The sequence below is a fragment of the Carettochelys insculpta genome, chromosome 1 (assembly GCF_033958435.1).
Source record: "Carettochelys insculpta isolate YL-2023 chromosome 1, ASM3395843v1, whole genome shotgun sequence".
NCBI lineage: Eukaryota > Metazoa > Chordata > Testudines > Carettochelyidae > Carettochelys > Carettochelys insculpta.
The window spans coordinates 172,818,307-172,838,899 of NC_134137.1; the positions used below are offsets into that span (position 1 = coordinate 172,818,307).

At 44.4% G+C, this 20,593-nt stretch overlaps 1 protein-coding gene across 1 annotated transcript in view; it reads right to left on the bottom strand.

Annotated features, from left to right (window-relative positions):
* Positions 1-6,128: 6,128 nt before the first annotated feature.
* Positions 6,129-20,593, bottom strand: part of PDE9A (phosphodiesterase 9A) — a 105,506-nt gene continuing 91,041 nt past the window's right edge. Inside the window, exons 13-19 of the mRNA XM_074983411.1 lie at positions 20,106-20,262; positions 17,975-18,088; positions 16,728-16,832; positions 14,527-14,655; positions 14,271-14,366; positions 6,771-6,857; positions 6,129-6,336 (exon numbers count right to left, since the gene is read on the bottom strand). Coding sequence (XP_074839512.1) covers positions 6,807-6,857; positions 14,271-14,366; positions 14,527-14,655; positions 16,728-16,832; positions 17,975-18,088; positions 20,106-20,262 — 652 coding nt within the window. The 3' untranslated portion in view covers positions 6,129-6,336; positions 6,771-6,806. The remainder of the gene's footprint in view (positions 6,337-6,770; positions 6,858-14,270; positions 14,367-14,526; positions 14,656-16,727; positions 16,833-17,974; positions 18,089-20,105; positions 20,263-20,593) is intronic.

A 20,593-nucleotide genomic window follows, 5' to 3' on the forward strand; every position in this document is an offset into this window, starting at 1 on the left:
AAGCAAAGTGTAACATAAAAGCAGACCCAGACCTATCACAACTCTATATTGGGGAAACCAAAACACAGCAATTTGCTGAAAGCCAGATGCAAGCCAGTAGTCCAGCTGGGAATATAATTTAGGGATCCTGATATTTAGCCCCAGCCAGACCCACAAACTCCTGCCTAGGGATTACGCCTCTTCACTTAAACTTTTTTTTTCAGATATGTCATAGCATTATTAGGTTATTTTTAATTATAAATAGCATACATACATTAAAATATTATTAATAGTTATGTGTTATATAGTTAGAAAAATTACAAATAAAATAAAACATGACAATAACAACAGGTATCAGAATTGTAGACTAGGCATTGTGCTTTACCCTCTATCACGCTACAAGAATGAGGGGCCAATCAATGAAACCAAGAGGCAGAAAAAAAAGGTTAAATATAGCATTTTTTCCCATGGAATGTATAACTCAGCTGTGGTGCTCAAGGACATTCCAGATGGTAGGGCACTACAGGGACTGCTTCTGGAATCACAGGACATCCCAGAAATGCCAGGGAGGAGACAGGAGCATGGTCTCCTCTCCTCCCTCCCAGTGCACTGGCTCACTGAGCCAATTGGCCAAGATAACTTGAGCCTGCAGAAGGGATGGTGCATTCTCCTCTGTCCCTGTGTAGCGAGGTGCTTCCTTCCCGTAGTTTCCATGAGCCGGGGGATCAGGACTTAGCAACTGAGACCAAAGCCTGTAACAATTACTAGACACTAGTCAAAACAAAAAAGCAGTCCAGTAGCACTTTAAAGACTGCCAAATAATTTATTAGATGATGAGCTTTCGTGGGACAGAAAATCATCATCTAATAAATTATTTTGTTAGTCTTTGAAGTGCTACTGGACCGCTTTTTTGTTTTGATAATATATAGACTAGCACGGCTCTCTCTCTGTTACTAGACACTAGTCAGGGAGAATTTCATTCCCAAGCCATCCCATACAAATAAAACCACGTAGCAAGACAGCAAAGTGAGACTGTAAGTCAGACTCCTGCACACAATTGCACCCCAGACAGGCCATCCCTAGTGTCCTGCATTCAGCTGAGGAGGGACAGCCTGCAATGTGACGGGACACTACTTCGATGCCTCCACAGCTACGATTTTGAAGGTTGGTAAGGTTTTTATTCGTGTTAAATGGGGTGGGGCAGAGGAATGGTATAAATCTAACCATATTTTAAAGAAAGTGGCGCACATTTGGGGCCACCGCATTCATGGCATTTGGCCTTTCTTCTGCCATAGCTGCATTTATTGCCTGCTTTCTAGCACAGGTCTTCAGAGCCCAGACACTGATTTGTTACTCAGAGCTTCCCTGGGGGATTGATAAGAATGGACCTGCCCACCCTCTTCTTTGTTACCTGTAAAAACATCAACTGTGTTTTAAACACAGCAGGCCTTGATTCACCTGTATGTGCAGATGGCTTTGCACCACTTTGCTAGAAAAAATAGCCCTATCCAACAGATCTAGGCACTGGAGTATTCCCTATGGTCAGAGGAATCTTTGGGTAATATAAAGCCTTATATGCCATTCCTTCTGGACATGGCTAGACAACCAGGGTGGGAACACAGGGTAGCTCAGTTACCTTATTCCTGTATGATTCCCAGCTGCTAGAACAGCCCCTACCAGCCTCTAGAAACTGTTTATTTTGAAGACCAGACTACACACAAACGCCCCAGATTCAGAAAGATAAAATTCTTGCACTCTCCCTCCAGCCTCATGCCTCAAGAACTTAATAAAATGACATGGGATATAAGCAAGCTAGGAAGGATTTGCCCAAGCATGCAGAAAATTTGTTCCCAAATGAATGTATTTCTTTGGAAACCTTTTATTATTATTATTATTATTATTATTATTATTATTATTATTATTTTTAACCAATGTGATTGGGAAAGTAATCAACAGTATTGGCATTTTTAATCTTACCACTTAGGCACAAAGACTTTCTCTAGGTCCAAATGTTCCAGGAGCAGAGAGGCAGGTTGGAACAATAACCCACAATTTAAATGGGAAAATTAAATACTGCTTGACACTTCTTCTCATGGTAGGTTCATCCTCAGTAACAGCATTGTGCTTCACGGCCCATCAGGAACAGCTGCTATTATTACTACACTGCAGACGCAGTTCTGATATCCACTATTTCCACATACAGATATTTCTTATTTGGCATATATTTAACACACACTAAAGTATCCTTTAAAATTGGCTGATGTGGATTATGCACGTTTTTAAGGCTGTCTCTTTTCCCAGCTATCTAGTTATGACACATGACCTTACTTTAATCTGATTAGAAATGCTCTGCTCAAGAGTGAAGTTTGTACAGGACTCAGAGGAACTCTCTCTCCTGAAAAACAAAACAAAATCCAGAGCCCTCGCTTGGTTTCCCAAGCCAAATATATGGAACAGATATTTGCATGTGATAATGGTAAAAATACTGGTCTGGAATGCATCCAGGATAATAATGATGCTCAACGTATATGAGCAGCAGACAGTGTAACATTTTGTGAGGCACGTAGCATGGAGTCAAAAATAAAATTAAAATATAACATTTATAGATAGATATTTGACTGGGCCAGAAAAAATGATTAAGTCATGCTTCAGCTGTCTGTCTGGATGTCTCAAAAAGCTCAACTTTTAATCTAAGTATAGATTTGAAATGTTAGCCTGAAAATGCATGAAAATTGAAAGGGCTGATTGCCAGGATTTATCAAATCCACCCGTTTACATATGAATAACTATATCAAATATTGTGGAAAGATGGGTGAAAACTAGAATTAAGAGAGGCTGCCTTCCAACCCTCGAGTTTAAACCTAAATTGGACAGTGCACTGCTTGGAAAACACTACAAACATAGAGGGGGCAAAAATAGGCGAAGGGGACAGTCCAGTTTATATCAGTAGCTGGCTGTTAAAACACATAGTCTTGTTTTCATTTCATTTAAGCAGTTGCCTGCAGTTTCTCTGTTCCTTTGGTAAACTGCAGTGTGTGAGACAAGAGCCAGACAGGTACTAGTATATGCTAGAGCATGTAAGAGTCAAAGTCTGCTCTGAATAATTCTGAAGCCCTTCAAACCTGACGGGTTTCACTAGTGTCCTCTATAGCGATCTCCCTTCAGAAGTAAATCAGAGATTTCAGGCTACTCTTCACATGATGGGGAAATAGCTTGTTCCCATTTGTCAATTACAAATGCTCATTGATTTCAAGCTCGAGCTCCGTGATAATCCCTGATCCTGAAAACACTCATAATGCACATGCATATGCGTAGTGCCATTAACGTCTGAGAGACTATGATCAGTGTCAAGTTAAGCAAGTACTTGGAGAATCAGAGCTCTAGTTTGCTGAAGAACTTTTCAGTTGCAATGAAACCTCAGAAATAACATAGCAGAATAATAAACACTTAGAATTCTTTGTTATGAGTGGAGTGAGGTGGTCTTCTCACAAGAGATTTTTCTCATTTTAATGTGGTGCTTGAATGCAAGACTTTGGTCTATCCCAAAACAATTGCCCATAATTACCACACAACAAATGTGCTTTTGGGGGCTGAGTTGTAGAGGAAACCCATTTAACTGGAGATGGTAAATTTGTTTCCCTTATGAAAAAAAAAACAAAAAACAGAAACTCCACAGCAAAATGAATCTGGTTTATCATAAACTTTGTAATATAAGATCTATTAGAAACAGGTAGCTGCAAAATTGAGATTCAGTTCTCAAGTATCACAAAAGTCAAGGGTATTCGGATGATTGTATTATGAAGGTATTTGAGTAACTTGCATATGAGTCTGGGGTTAGAACCCTTTTTTGGCGGGGTGTTCAAAGCCAGGCTTCAGTTCAGGTGATCATCCAATTTACAACAGAAAAGGAAAAAAAAGGCTTAAATACTTGCCTGAGGCATTTCACTGTTTACAAAGAGGTAACAGGTCAGAAAGTACCGCCCACTGTGGGTCGCTCACTGGGGCAGCCAAGCAGGAAGACGGCAAAGAGGCCAAGATCTCAAGGAGGTGTCCAGTCTGTGGAGGACTGGAGAGCAGATTACACTACTGGGATAGCCAACAAGAGAGTTCAACAATTTTGAACAGAGAGTTAAGAAACACACTAGAGGAGAATAAAGGCTTTGACAGGCCAGCACATCGCACAAAAAGGATGTAAGGGTTATTAGTCAGCGCTCAAAAGAGCAAATAGTCACTTGGTACTGCTGGAAAGGAAAGCCTGCGAGTCCCCCAAGTGTTGCCTGTATCAGGAGCAAGAAGGACTAGCTGGCCACCTTCGCCTTTCTTTTTAAACGAGCTAAGACTTCACATGCAGCTCCGGAGCTTGCAGACATATGACTTTGGTGCACGTGCCCTTCAGATAGAAACATGAGCATTCTTGGGCACTGTGCCTTCCATATCTGCTCCTCTGCGAATTTATAGCACAGCCAGAGAATAGCCCAGGAGACAAAGCGCAGCAATGGCAGCCTGTTTTCTTCCACCAAGAGAGTCGGAATAAAAGCATACCTGTGTGAAAGCTGCTGTGCAATAAATACGTCTCCTGCAGATTTAAAACCGTAAGGCCAAATTCTGCCCCCTGCAATACACATAAAATCCCATTCAGGCACTACGGGGATTCTAGCCACCCCCGTTCATTGGGGATGGAACAGAGCAGCACCGCTCCAGCTCTGGCAGCATTGTGCATGTCTCTTGGCATTCCTGCGTGTGCAGCTGCATCCCTGGGTGAGCATGTCTTGCCTCTGCCCCTCTGTGTCTCAACACAGAGGAGAGGAGCTGTTGAAGCGCCAAGCTACAGAATTTCGGCTATTTAGCTCAAGCAGTGGCAGCCCAAATTTTTAGCATTGGCCGTCTCCCATTCAGTTTCCCAGGTGTCAGCCAAGAGAGAGGGCAGCTGTCACACAGACAAAACGCTTCTGTACATAACCCCCGGTCGGGGGACTCCACTGCGCGGCAGTGTTCCCTCTCGTTATTTCCATCCCGTATGGAACACGTTTTGTTATGTGCACAGAGACATATGCAAATGTGCACTGCCAGTAGAAACAGATGCGGCCGGCTGTGGGTGACTATGGGCGCTCTGCTAATCAGCTGGGCAGCACTGGAATCTCTCCCTGGCTGTTGCCTAGACGCGCAGCTTAGAGAGAACCCTGCTGTGCAGCTAGCCAAACTGAGCGGCTGGGGTCCTTGCCACCGCTAGCAGGTGCCATTGCTAGCAGGTGGCTCCAGGACTGCGACGGTGGCTGCACCCTGCAGAGGGGACACAAGAAATAAAGGTTCCTTACCTCCAGCCTTGCTGATGTGGGAGTGGGAGAAGCAAAGGGGGCAACTGCCCCAGGGCTGATGATTCAGAAAGGCCTGTGGCTCCTGGTTGCCACTGCTGCAGGTGGTGGCCAGAGCCCAGGCCCTTTAAATTGCTGGCGGAATGCTGCACAGCACGCTCCAGAGGGCTCTGAGGGCTGCCGGGTTGAAGGGTGGGAGATGGGGCTGTGGCATGGCACACCACGAGATTCCCCTTGCTGTGCTGAGGGCTGGGTGCCCTAGGCCTGCCCCTTCCACTTGAGGCTCCAACCCTTCTAGGGGCATGGAGCTCACCCCCGCCCCCCCGCCCACACACACCTTGTTCAGGGCCCAGCAAGTTGTTTGGGCCCCCTGCTTATCTCTTATCCTCTCATGCGCTCTTGCACAGGGATCAAGCACAGTCTGACCCTCAGCAGAGTTAATGGGGTGTGAGGGACTAGGCCAAGTAAATACATTGCTTCTCAGATACGGTCGTGTGTTTCAACAGTGCCAGAGCACCACAGTCACACTTTTTGCTCACTTTTCTTTAGTAGCAATGTCAGTGTTAGTGTCCTGAGTGTGTGTGTTAGGATTTGGCTCCTAATGTTTCCATGACCATACATGAACAATAAAGCATCTTTCCGTTCCTGCTGTTTTGACACATGCTACATCACACAAAAATGTTTATAAAATAGCTCCGCTAAAAAATTCAGTACCGCACCCCTCCCTCCACATACATATTATTAAAACAGTTTTTGTAGGGGAGCAGTTCTTTATATACACAGCTCTGAAAGCAAATAATCACAGCACCCAGTTTTGTATAAGAATATATTATTTAGAAGACCAGTGGAAAAATTAAAAAAAAAAAGTCCTGTACAAAGTTTCCCATTTTTGCATCCATGAGAGAGCTACAACTCCTAGAAAATACACTCTTGGCGTGGTTGCAGCTGCTTTCTGCCATCTTTTCTCTGGGCTGAAGGTTCCCATGATACTTAGTGGCATCAGGCCATTCCATGAACACAACCAACCTTTAAGGCCTCATCAGGTCTGTTCAGAGACAGAAGGGAAAATCAGATCAAATATATTAAATATCAACTAAACACAACAAAATTCAGAAGATTATATAGATAATACACTACGTTAGGTCATAATCTCTGAAATGTCACTAGGGAAACAAAGCATGTGCTACTAGACCCACTGACCCATAAAAATTAGGATACAAAGATTAATTAGACTATTCTGTAATTGTTGTATGGCTGCCTAAAGGTATCTGGTACTTTAATCAGAATGACTTTTTTGTGATCTTGTGAATCAATTTCCAGCACAGGACAGTTGTTAAAACTCCATTTTATGTCTATGGACTTCCAGTTAAATTCTCTATGGGCACAAGAAAGGACGAGTTCACTGAAGTCAGCTGAGCTGCGCCATCTTATGTCCATGTGTGTCTACTTTAAAAATATTTTTTAAAAAAACAAACACACCTTGTGACTTTTGTTTAGCTCGGCATGTTTTTCGATTCACTTCTTTGTGTTTTCAGTTGCCAAACTCTCACACTTTGTCTTTTGCAACTAGGAAAAGGAGGAAAGCAGAACAAACATCACCATCAACACAGCATGGGCAGATGGCCCCAGATAGCCGATCACTAATCCTTCAGAAAGTGACAGCTGAATTTCTAATGCAATAAGATGCACCAATTTGCTTCATCACAGGCTCTGCTGCAGCCAGCCCAGCTATGAGGTCTGCAGGGAGTGCATCTCAGTATTTCTTGTTATCTGTTGAGTTAATGTCTGAGATCATTAGCTACTTGCTGTTCTTTGATGGCATTTCTGAGTTTACAGTTTTCATTATACCATAACTCCTTGTGCTGATATACTGTAATGATGGCTCGATCAGTTTCCATAGAAACGGTTTTTGACAGCTTTACATTTTAAGTATAAAATTTCACTTCAGTTTGAAATATCCCAAAGTTAGGGCCACCAGATCTCCATGTCCCCAGTACAGGACAGGGAGATATGAGGGGGAGAGGTGGCTCCTCCCAGCTCCACCAACCCCGGGGAGCTGGGAATGAGGTGGAAGCCACTGGCCCTCCCCGACTGCCCCAGGAAAGCAGCCGCCGGTGCTCCCCGAGCCCCAGGAAAGCAGCTGTCACCTTCCCCCCACAGCCCCAGGGAAGCCACCCCCCCGCCCAGCCTCAGGGAAGCAGCAGCCGCCAGTGCTCCCCGAGCCCCAGGAACACAGCAGCAGCAGCCACCGCCCCCCACCCTCCCAGCCCTGGGGAAGTCCCAGCTGGTGGGAGCCCACAGTCACCACACCTCTCCCCGACCAACCCAGCCCCGGGAAAGCCGCACCACAGGCACTCCCTGATCCCCAGGGAAGCGGCAGGGATGAGGCAGCTGCCAAGGCTCGCCTGTTTCGCCAAGGCTCAGAGAAAGGTCAGCGGCAGGGAGGGCCCAATATGGGACAATGAGTCCCTTTTAAAAAATAAGTAGGGATGCCAACCCTAATACGGGATGGATGGTCACCCTACCCAAAGTATCAACAAGCCCCAACTAAATCACACGTCATGTTTCTGTGATAGGCTTGGGAATTTCCACAAGCTGTTCTTTTCTATTCTATAACCCCTCGCTCCCCACGCAACGCCTGTGCACTGGTCCTGTCCATTTCCCACCGCAATTAGAATCCTGGAGAACGATCTGGTCTTCCTAAACGTTTGGAAAGTCCCTGGCACACAGTGGTGCTACGGCAAACAACAACCACCACTGCTCACGGAGTGAGGGCCTAGCTCTGGTAAACAAATCTGCTTCTCCCATATCAACACTCCTAGGCCACCAGAGGCAAACTTTCACTTTCTGTTAGTAACCATGTGAGGGCGAGCACCCTGGGCATGTGACATAAACTGCATGTGCGGTACACAGGGGAATACTGTGCTCTGTATATTTTGCTGTGAAATGATGAGCCTGCTTGGAAACTAATTTTCACTTGCATGACAAACAGTCTCTCAAAGAGGTGTGAAATGGAATCAATAAGCTAACAAGATGTATGGGGAATTCCTGTTGGTTAGGTTTCTTTCTGAGGTTTGTCTACACAGGGGTATTTTGTACTAATGTAACTACAAGGCTATAACTGCACCCAAGGCAGACATGCTACTCTATGGTAAACAAGCAATTTGCACTAGTGTAATGAACCTTGTTGACAAATCCAAGAAAGCTACAGTAATGCAATCCTCTTTCTACCCCAGTGCAGAGGAGGTACAGAACAGGTTTTCACCAGTGCAAAAGTAGTGCAAATTACATCAGTGCAAAACTCCCCAGTGCAGACAAGCCTGTGGATCCAATGTCTCTGGAGGAAATTAGATATTTTTTGTATTAAATGCAGATCAGTTTTCTTACAATTATTGAGAAACCCGACTGCCTTGTGGGTTATCCTGAGAAGGAGCAAGGCTGAGGGAGTAAACCCTGACAGAAAATCCGGAGGGGAGTCCTAAGGCAGCTCTGTGCCAACTTCTGGCATTGACCCGGCAACTCCTGCAGCTGAGCTGGTACCAGACGTAGAGGTTATCCTCTCCTTTGGACTGTATCAGTAAAGCCGAAAGGGGGACACTGGTGTCTGGGCAGCCCAAGGTCCCAAAAAAAAACCTGCCCAGGCTCGTGCCTGGAGAGGTACTCCAGCATCACTTAACAGCATTGAACCAACATGGGAGGTAAGACATACCGGTTATAAGCTCTTGCTCGATTGGCATAGAGAACGAGCGCCAGGGGGTTGCCTTCGACGGTGGGAAAGATCATCGCATCTCACTGGACAGACACCGCCCGCCTCAAGCTGGGCAGCCCCCAGCCAGTAGGGTACTGTCCCGCCACAGTTCACCTGCCGCACTGGGTGCATGAGGCTTAAGGTTCCCAAACCTGACAAGTGACTGAAATTTGAGCACCAGGCAAACCAATAAGAAAATCAACAAGAAAAGGAAACCATCAAAGTTTTAAGCTTGCATGCTAGAATGTGCGGACCATGCTGACAGGTTTGACTGAAGATCTTCAGGACATCAGCGACATCCGAAAGACCGCTGTCATCAATGAGGAACTAAAGAAGATCCAAGCTGACACTGCTGCTCTGCAAGAGACGTGACTCGCAGATTCGGGATCTCTAAAGGAAAAGGACTACATCTTTTTCTGGCAGGGTGAAGCCCAAGAAGAACCCTGGGAGCATGGTGTTGGCTTTGCCATCAGAAACACCCTTCTACAAATGGTGGAATTAGTCATGGGTGGATCAGAAAGACTCCTTCAGATCATACTTCAAACTTGCGCTGGTCCTGTCCACCTCATCAGCGCTTACGCTCCAACCCTGTACGCCACACCAGAAGTAAAAGACAAGTTCTATGATGTGCTTAGTGCTGCCGTAGCGCAAATACCTGCTCGCAAACAACTGTACATTTTGGGTGACTTCAATGCAAGAGTTGGAGCTGATCGTGACTCATGGCCTTCCTGCTTAGGCCACTTCGGTGTGGGAAAAATGAATGAAAACGGACAGCGTCTTCTTGAACTTTGCACGTGCCACAATCTGTGCATCACAAACACATTTTTCCAAACCAAGACACAGCACAAAGTGTCATGGAGACACCCACGCTCGAAACACTGGCATGAACTAGACGTGGTCGTCGCTAGACATGATAACATCCCTCTGACACGCAGCTATCATAGTGCCGACTGTGATACAGACCACTCGCTAGTTTGCTCCAAACTCAAGGTGAGACCTAAGAAGCTGTACCACTCTAAACCAAGTGGAAGGCTCCACATTGATGCCAGAAAGACAGAAAACTCAGAGAGAGCTGAAAAGTTCAGAGAGACCCTTGAGGAAAATCTGAGCAGCAGCCCTGGGGGTGCCGATGTGACATCCAGATGACAGCATCTGAGGGATACAATTTACAACATGACCTTGTCGGTGTTTGGAAGAAGAGCTAGCAACACAAATGCCTGGTTCAAAGCTAACTCCGATGAGATGATTCCAGCCATCGAAAAGAAGCATGCTGCACTCCTGGAGTACAAACGCTCACCGAGCCAGAGTCCCCTGAAAGCACTCAGAGCAGCCAGAAAAACAGTACAGCAGACAGCCAGGCACTGTGCCAACAGCTACTGGCTCGAGCTATGCAGCAGGATCCAGACCAGTGCTGACTCTGGTAATCTCAGGGGAATGTATGAGGGCATCGAGAAGGCATTAGGACCCACCCAGAAGAAGATGGCACCTCTGAAATCCAAATCTGGTGAAGTCATCACTGACAAAGCCAAATAGATGGAGCGCTGGGTTGAGCACTACTCCGAGCTGTACTCATGCGAGAACATTGTGGTTGATACAGCCCTCAATGCCATTGAGCTCCTACCAGTAATGGATGAACTGGATCAGGAACCAACTGTGGATGAACTGAAGAAGCCATCGACAGCATTGTGGTAGGAAAGTCCCCGGGCCAGGATGGTATATCACCAGAGGTAATCAAGTGTGCCACGGACACCCTTGTGGAACCCCTACATGAGCTACTGTGCCTGTGCTGGAGAGAGGGAGAGGTTCCACAGGATATGCGCAAAGCTAACATTGCAACATTGTATAAGAACAAAGGAGACAGAAGCGACTGCAACAATTACCGTGGAATTTGCCTCCTAAGCATCACTGGTAAACTGTTCGATCGTGTCATCCTCGGCAGACTCCAGAAGATTGCTGAGAGGGTGTATCCGAATCACAGTGTGGATTCGGTGCAGAGAGATCTACCATTGACATGGTCTTCTCTCTGAGGCAGCTGCAGGAGAAATGCAGGGAGCAGAGGAAGCCACTCTACATTGCCTTCATCGACCTGACCAAGGCCTTCGACTTGGTCAGCAGGGATGGACTGTTCAAACTGCTCCACAAGATAGGCTGTCCACCACGGTTACTTAAGATGATCCAGTCTTTCCATGAAGACATGAGAGGAACCATCCAATATGATGGCACATTATCGGATGTTTTCAGCATCAGGAGCGGTGTCAAACAAGGATGCGTCCTTGCTCCGACATTGTTCGGGATCTCTTTGCCCTCCTCCTGAAGGATGCCTTTGGATCTTCAACAGAGGGCATCTTTTTGCACACAAGATCTGATGGGAAACTGTTTAATCGTGCAAGGCTGAAAGCTAAGTCTAAGGTGCGGGAAGTCCTCATCAGAGATATGCTGTTCGCAGATGACGCTAGCCTCTGGCAAAAGACTTCCCAGACACCCCCAATTGTGCTACGATGATGTTTGTAAGAGGGACCTCGCAGCAGATGGAGGCAGGAACTACACAAGGGCCTTCAGAAGGGTGAGATGAGGATCAGACAGCTAGCAGAGGAGAAGTGAGCCCACAGAAAGCACAGTAAGGACCTGCCAGCCACCCACTACGCATGCAACAGATGCAGCAAGGACTGTCACTCTCATGTGGGCCTTCACAGTCACAGTCGACGCTGCAAATGATGATCCCAAATGGAACTATGAAGGGCGCGATCGTAGACTGAAGGATGCCTACTATTGAGAAAGGAAAAGCCAAAACAAAATAGAAGAGCTAGTGTATAACCACGAAGGAGGTTCATTGCTGTTACATGAAAAGTTAGCTCAGGTTGTGCAACAGGAAGAATTACACTGTATTACTGGATACTGGCTGAGACAATGGTGTCTAGAGTTGGATACCCTCTTCACCTTCACATCCAAAGGGAAGAATTACTCTGCTAACAGCAAGATCATTAAAATTGGAGAGCGTGGAAAGGTAAAAGGACTTTGAGATAAAACACACACACACACACACACACACTTCCAGAAATTGGTTGCTATTGATCTAAATCATAGGGGCTATGTCTACACTTGCCAAAAACTTTGAAATGGCCATTTCAAAGTTTACTAATGAGGAGATGAAATACATATTCAGCACCTCATTAGCATGTGGGCGGCCGCGGCACTTAGAAATTGACGCGGCTCGCCGACATGCGGCTCGTCCAGATGGGGCTCCTTTTCGAAAGGACCCCAGCTACTTTGAAGTCCCCTTATTCCTATGAGCAGATGGGAATAAGGGGACTTCGAAGTAGGTGGGGTCCTTTCCAAAACGGGCCCCGTCTGGACGAGCCGCGTCAATTTCGAAGTGCCGCAGCCGCCTGCATGCTAATGAGGTGCTGAATATGTATTTCAGTGCTTCATTAGTAAACTTTGAAATGGCCATTTGCATGGCCATTTTGAAGTTTTTGGCTAGTGTAGACACGGCCAGGGAGCATCTTAAGGCAGACTGAGGAACATTTTTCTAACTATACTCTAAGTAACATTTCCATAGTTTTTAAAACACAGTGAAAGCTTGGTCAACATGCCTGGTCCTGGCCCCAGGATATGCCAGGCATTTGCGTGGCCCCAGCCCTGACCCCAAAAGCAGCTGGGCAGCTGCACATCTGTTCCGCTAGCCGTGGGAGCAGCTGGGCAGCTGCATAGCTGGGGCCCTGGCCTTGGCCCTGGCCCCAGCCCCAAATGGGGAGCAGCTGGGCAGCTGCCCAGCAGCCCCGGCCTTCCCAGCTGCCCAGAAGACTGGTTGAGAGGCAGCCACACCGCAGCCGGTGCCCCAGCCTTCCCAGCGAGCTGTGGGTGGGGCCTCTCTGGTCTATTTGGGAAGGCAGTGGCATCCCTTGCCTTAATTATCCACCACCCGTGCTTCTATTGTACCGGCACCGTGCTCCCCATCAGTGCTTTTACCCACCTAGATGAGTTTACTCACACTCCTAATTTATTTTCTGATTGTTCTCAGTTTTCTCTCCTGTGTCCATCAACTGCTTTTGTTTAAGGAAGCTGGATTTGGTTGGAGGTAGTGAATTTGGGTTACTTGCTGTTGGGCATCCTGACGAGACAAACAGGAACTTTAACTCTGACCTCAGAGGGAGATAACTCAGGAGTAGAGGTTACAGGGTGAGCACTAAGGGCATCATTTGGTGTCACTGAAGTCAATGGAAACAGAGTCAAGCACTACAGCGCTGTGATCCTCCTGCCCGCAGTGTTGAAAAGGACTTGGCGCAGGTCAGAGAGAGCTGAAAGACCTGAGGCCTGGATATCATCAAAGCTCCCATTGATCTTCCATGCCATAGGGAGAGACAGCTGGGAAATACTATTGACAGATGTACCTGTTTAACCTGGGCCATACAAGGAGTGAATGTGGTCATCTTTTTAATTGTATTGTATGGTAGGCATATAGCAGAAGGAGCAATTCCCCATGCAATGCCAACGTCACCTGATAATATTTCTGCAGGCTCTTTTTAATTATTCATTCTGTGCACCCAGACCCTTTCCCCCCCATTTTCTTTTCTACAGTTAGGTATTGTGACTGCTTCTCTTGCTCGTTCTCATGTTGTTGATGATGGTTTATCCTGTACCATAGATATGCAGGGTGCTTTACAAATATATATGAAGAAAAGGTGACTACAGGTGTATGTCATCAAAGGACACAAATATAATCACAATGAAGAACTCAAATTGTCCTTTTCACGTTTTAGTACCATCCAAAAGTGTATGTTAAGAGTTTAGAGGATAATTTTTTTTTTCAGTTCAAATCCACAAAATCAGTTTGTTTTGAACTGGAACTGATTTTTGGTTTTACCTCTTGAAACAAATAGAGTGAAAAATCATTTTGTGTCAAAAAATATATGTGAGTGAAACTATTTTTTTCCATTTTGTTACTTTTTCAGGTGTTTTACCCTTTTCAATAAAATTTTAAACAAGTGGAGATTGATTTCAAAAAGAAATGTTTTGCCATGAAAAGTCAAAACAGTTTGCCTTTAAAAATCCAAAATAAAATGTTTGGACTTTTTTCAAGTTTTAAACATTTTTTTATTTGGCCCATACTATTTGCTGAATTCAACCCATATTCACCAATAGTTTTGGTCACTCCTTTCTGCATTTCTGAGCAAATTTAATTAAATATTTGACTGAAAAATGTCACCCAGTTTTAGGTAGGCATCGCTTGCCTCTTTCATAGCATCATCTAGTTGTTTTAATTCTTCGTAGTGGTCCCTGGATTCCCAAAGAGGTTGGAGCATCACTTCTTCAACTTCTGGAAAAAGCTAAACAAAAGTAAGGAAAGTCAAGATCTTATTTCTTTGAATATCTATTTACCTGTAAGTGGCAGAAATGGAGTAATAAGAGGTGTCACTGGCTTATGAAACGTTGATCAAAATCAAAATTCTCAGCTCCAGGAGGCCTCCCAGAACCTTGGTAACTTACCTTTGTTACTGTTTCAAACATTGGGATCAGAACAAATTTAAGGAACCCAATTTGTGCTGTTGGTTTGGTCACTTTATCTCGGTCCATGAAAGGGGCCACTGGAAGTCCCTCAGACTTTTCTCGATCGCTCTAGAATAGATTCAACAGTAACAAATGTCATTATCAACAGGGAGACTGTGAGAGCTGCAGAACACAAATAGTTTTCAGATTGGTAACTAGATCACCCATACTGCATACTTACGCCTCGGTGGGGTCTGACACAACAGCAATTGAACGGGAAAATGTGTGTCATATATGTTAGAAGCTGAACCTTATTGTTTTAATGCCCTCTTTATTGTTGTTTCTTTTGGATTTTCACAAATGTTGCATGTATAGAAAAGTATCATTTTGTAACAAGACCATAAGGTATGCATGTAGTCAGGAGCCAACCTCACAGTGACTCACATTGACGTGACTTGCGCTAGAGCACTAAAAATAGCAGCATGGATGTTTCAGCATGGGAACAGGCTAGACACCCCACCTCAAAGCCAGGATGCAGGGCAGGTTTGAGCTCAGGTCTCTGCTACCAGTTGAACCTCTCTACTCCGGCAGTCTCTTGTCCAGCAACATCTGTAATCTGGCATGACTTTAGTTAGCTAGATGGTAGACCATGAGAGGTCAATATTGTCTAACAGCACTACCAATGCTTCCATTGCTTAATGGGCTCTTAGAAGACCTTTAGGGGTAAATTACAGCTAAATAACAGCACAGAACACTGAGAGCCGGGGCTGGTGGGTGTAAACCCACTTTAGGGAACCATTGGAAACTCTGCCACACCCATGATAAGTGGTCATCTAGCTAATTGAAATCATGCCAGATTATGGATGTTGACGGATGAGAAAAATGCTGGACTAGGGAGATTCAACCTGTACCTTTTAATTAGCATAGCGCCATTAAGTTAAATGGGTCTACAGTAATTGCAATCAGCTGACTGTCTGAGCCTTTATTTCTGTAAGTGCATAGATATTAAAAGGGGTACAGAAATTGCCAATAAGTGACACCCCTTTAACTTCATTATCAGCATTTGTTCTCATCTGTCAAACTTGCTCTAATACTGTGTGTCATCTGTTAGGGCAAGGAACACAATAAACTGCATATACAGATTATTTTATTCAGTTTTTTTTTTAAAGAGAAGCTGGTATGGATCCTTGCCCCTCAGACTCCCTTCCCATGACTGCGGCTGCTGGAGGGGTGATAGGGGGTCTGGCTTCCAGCCCCCCTCTGCTGAATGGTGCAGGGACTCTGGCTCTGGCCCCGCTCTGAAAAACACTGGTGGTATGCTGTACCAGGGCATACCTTCACTAAAAGCACTGATTTTACCTTACATAAAGATGCTGAAGATGCCTCTAACTCTTTGTCATTAAGATTCCCTATTGTCAAGCCTTTTGCTTTGGATAAACCTAATTTTTTTTTTTTTGGTCAAATTGTTTCCTTCAGTGCAGGGAAAATGTTTAAAAAAAGAGAGAAGAAAACACTGGAGTTTTGTTCCTCTAATCACAGTAAAGCCATGCTTTTGCACGCTGCCAGCTGCTGCATTGTGCATGGATAGCTTGGAGGGGAGGATTGCTGTTACTTTTAACATTGCTTTATACTACAAGAAACCACTCTAGAGAGGGATGGGAATGCAGACAGAAGCACCTGTTTGGAGAATATAAATTGATTTTACAGGATTAACTAATGTGATGGTGTCCTTTGCAAAAAACTCAGATATTTTCATTTTTAAATCAAAAGTTCATCCTGTGCAGATTTGGTCATTTCATATCATCACAGATTTAATTTAAACTTGTTCCATTTAATTCTACCTTTTACTTGATTTTTTTCAATACCCACCTGTCTTGTCCTTTTAGCTTGACAAGTGTTCACATGCCAAATAAACTCACAAGGCCGTCCTGTTAGTGATAACAAGCTGCATACCAATGACACTAGCATTTCTACTTTGTTATTGTCATTTGTCTTACAAATTACAGTCACTTTTATTCTGGAGAAACTGTTTTATGCCATGCTTCTGTCACCTCAGGCAAAAGAAACCTCCTCATTCTCGTGGCACTGTAATGCCCTATAAGATCATCAGGCAGCTGCAGCTATAATTAAAATAAAAATTATTATAATACTAATTATTAGTTATTTATTATTATTATTATATATCTGTGTCTCATTCTTACCTGCATAAAATATTCCTCTAATAAGCAGTCTACCCAGGGTTCCGCGATTTCCATTGGGCGGACTTCATTTGAGATATCACAGCATTTGATCAGTATCATCTTCAACTGAAAGATGAAAATACTTTTACACTCTAGTAATATAGAAGTCTGCCTCTTTGTCTGTCTGTAAGCCACGAGTCTTCCATTTTCAGAGAGGCAGAGGGGAGTGATCTCAGACAGGAATCATAGTCTTATGGCTAAGGCACAAGGTTGATCTGCTGCCTCATTCTCCTATCTAGACATGTTCTCTTCCTGGTCCTGCCTGCCACACACTTCCTATATGACCTTTCGCAAGTAATTTAACCCCTCTGTGCCTTGGTTTTCCATGGGAGGCTTGGGAGGCCTCATGAATGACTGTAAAGTGCTTTGACATTCTTGGAGGGAAGAAACTGTAGAGGCTGGATCTCTCACTCATTAATGGAAAGATTGACACTGAGTTAATAGCAACTAGACTGGGTCTAGCGCAAAGTAAGGTTGTGAGGCTTTCCATGGAGACAAGAATGAAACTAAGAATTTACATCTGGACAGATTCAGTGATTATGTCTTGCTCCGATGACTCTAGGATGTCAAAATCTGAAAGAGGATCTAGACTATTTTTATATCAAGTGCTCGCTGCTCCTGCGATGGAGCAAAGTTTTTTTGTTTTTCCCAAAACACCCCAAAGCTTTGATAAAGCCCTACAGAAATACTCATGTTTTTGTTAATGGGCTGATGGAAACCGTTGTTTTGGGACACACATACCCCTGCAGTATTTGGTACCCACTTGCGGTGCCACCCAAAACGGGGAGGAAGGATGGTTCCATAGCAAGGTAGCTAGGCTGGGACTAAGGACAGCTGGTTTCAATACTCTGCTCCGCTAAGGGTATCCTGTGAGACCTGGGGCAAGTCACTTAGGCTCCCTGAGTCTCACTTCACAGGAGTGTTGTGAGGCACTTATGTACTATGCTGAGGGGCCCTAGCTCAGAATTTGAACCAAACTATTTCATTTGGATTTCTTCTTGTTAAAACCAAAAATTTCCCCACACCGAACATTTCAAATGTGCAGAGAATGCCTCTTCTGCTGGGAAAAAAAACCATTTTGACAGAAAAATTCTGACTACTTCTACTCAGTAACTTGCACGAGCAGCCCAAACTTCAGTGTACTTCAGAATGGAGTGAGATCACCATAAAGCATGCACACTAATGCAAAATGATTAACATGATCTTACACAGGTCATGTGTTCCTCATCTGAGAAATCAAAATTATCCATTTTTTCCTTGAAAGACTCCACTATTTCTGCATGTCTTGCCATGTCTGTTGCCAGGATTAACGTAATCATCCCCTATGAAAACACACATAACAATAAACCAATGTAACATCACATAAGGCCTAGCAAGTGCTGTGTAAGCAAACATGCTTAAATTAACACCCGTCCCTTATAATATAACACAAGAAGAACAGGTGTATCACATCAGCACCAGTGAATGAAGCACTTTCATACTTGTGGCCACTTGACAAACTAAACCATTTATTTAAAGAATTCACAGTGACATAAAAGAACAAAAACCATGTACAGGTTTGTGTATATCTTGAAGAAATTGCTGCTACTTACTCTGAGCTTTGTTTGATTTTTAATATGAACACAAAATGGACAAAGAAATAAACTAAAAGGTCAGTTCTTGATACTGAGGCCAAAGCTTTTTCATTTCTTCATTTTCATTTATCATGGATGGGAGTTGCATCCATGGAGTGAAGGGAAGAATTTTAACCATAATGATATGGGAATTACACCTAAGTTCACTGTCATGGAAAATATTGTGATGGCAGAAGATTTATCATTAGGGCTTCATTACTATACAAAACAGAAGAAGAGATGAGTTCCAAAGGCTGAAACTTTGTGTAAACTCAAATATTTTTAACAGCAATGATTTTTTTAAAAGATAATAAAATATGCAGGAAGTGAATTTGCTTATGTATTGACAAATTTTCTCCAGTTTGAACTCCAAAATGCTCTTCTAATAATTTAGCTGTTACCAGCATCTGAGCAAGTTGGCTGTTTTACAGTCACACCCTAACAACTCCTTTCATAATGTAATTTCTACACAGAGAGTATATGTTTAGTTGTCAAACTTTGCCCATTAGTACCCAAGAAAGGTGAACTCAGCAGCCCAACAAGAGTTGCTAGAAAAATAGCCTAGAAATCTCTCTCTCTCAGAAATCACTTTCTCTGAAAGTGTCATGCTAATAAACAGCCCAAAATATGCTAATGAGGTGCACATGTAAATTCCTGACAACTCATTAGCATAAGGACATGTGATTTGGAGTCCGGAAGATACTCTTCCGGACTCCAAAATGGCGTGATTAGAAGTGCGGCCGCCTGGGGGGTTCTTCCTGAAGGAAGTCCTCCTTCTGGAGGCCCCTTCTTCCCAAAAATTTTCAGAGAAAGTGGCATGTGCAGAAACAACCTCTGAGGGCAGGTCTACAGTACAGAGAAAGGTGGAATGAAGCCATGCAATTCTGGCTACATGAATTACATAGCTAGATTCAACATACCTTAATTCGGGCTTCTACACTGTCTCCACTAAGGGAGGTCTTCCCTTACTCCTAACGGGGAGCAGGAGTACCATGGTCAATGGGGGTGCCCTGTAAGTTTGATTTAGCGCCTCCTCAGTAGGCATGCTTAATCCAGCTCTGGAAGATCCACTGTGGCAGGGTTGCTCTTCCCTGTCGTCAAGACGTAACCTGAGGCTACCTCTAAACTCTAGACAGGATCTGTACTGATGGCCCATTAGAGGGTGGTGGTCAATTTAGCAGGTCTAGTGAGGAGCCACCAAACTGACCGCAAGCCATTCCCCAGTCAACCCCTGTACTCAACCTCAAATGAGAAGAGTAAGGTAAGATGACGGAAGAGTGTCCCGTGTGGTGTAGAAACCACAGTAAATTTACCTATGGTGTATCAACTCCACACTCCAGCGACATTATTCATGTAGCTGGAGTTGCACAGCTGAGGTCGACTCACTGCAGTAGGCAGCGTTCCCTGTAAGATGAGCTCTTGGGCAGCCACCCAAGAGAGATTTAGACGTTGCCCAGCTGATTAGCAGTGTGCCACAGCCAGCAGCATGTGTGTCTAATGGAGGTGCACATCCACACAGGCCTTGGTGAACATAGCAAAACTGACTCCCCAATGGAAGAAATTAGTGGGAACGCTGGCAGTGGGGTAGAAACTCTTCCAGTCTGAGATGATACACTTCTAGCCTCTTGATGGGATCATTCTGTTGGACTGTGCAGAAGGTAGATTTGTGCACATTGCATTTTCAAGAGCACGTTGCATGCCACAGCCTCTTTCTCTTGCTTCATACCTGCCTTATCTGCTTGAATTGTTCCTGGGTGACACTGGAGAAAATGTTGCATTCTGGCTGGGCAACGATCTGGAAAGCCACAGCACAGTGATGGTTCTCCAGTGGGGAGATGTCATTGTAGCGCACTGCAAGCTCAGTTCGGGCATTGATCTGGTAGCTGTTGGGAAGGAAAAGAGTGAGGTCTCACATGTGACCTGCACCCAGTATTTAAAATCACACATTACATGTTAGACATTGGTTTTGTTTGCTTGTTTTTGTACGTTGTTCTGAATAACTCATTAGTTAATAAATTATTGCAACAGGAAATATTAAATGTGAAAACTTGAGAAAATGATGATACTTCTACATAAACTCTCATTCTTTACTTTTTTATTACAGAACTTCTATCAATCACTTGAAACATATAGGGGAGAACAGGGAGGAATTGTCTAGATTTTGAAGCTTATTGGCTTGATTCCCGCTAACTCCCAGGAAAGTCAGAGAAAAAA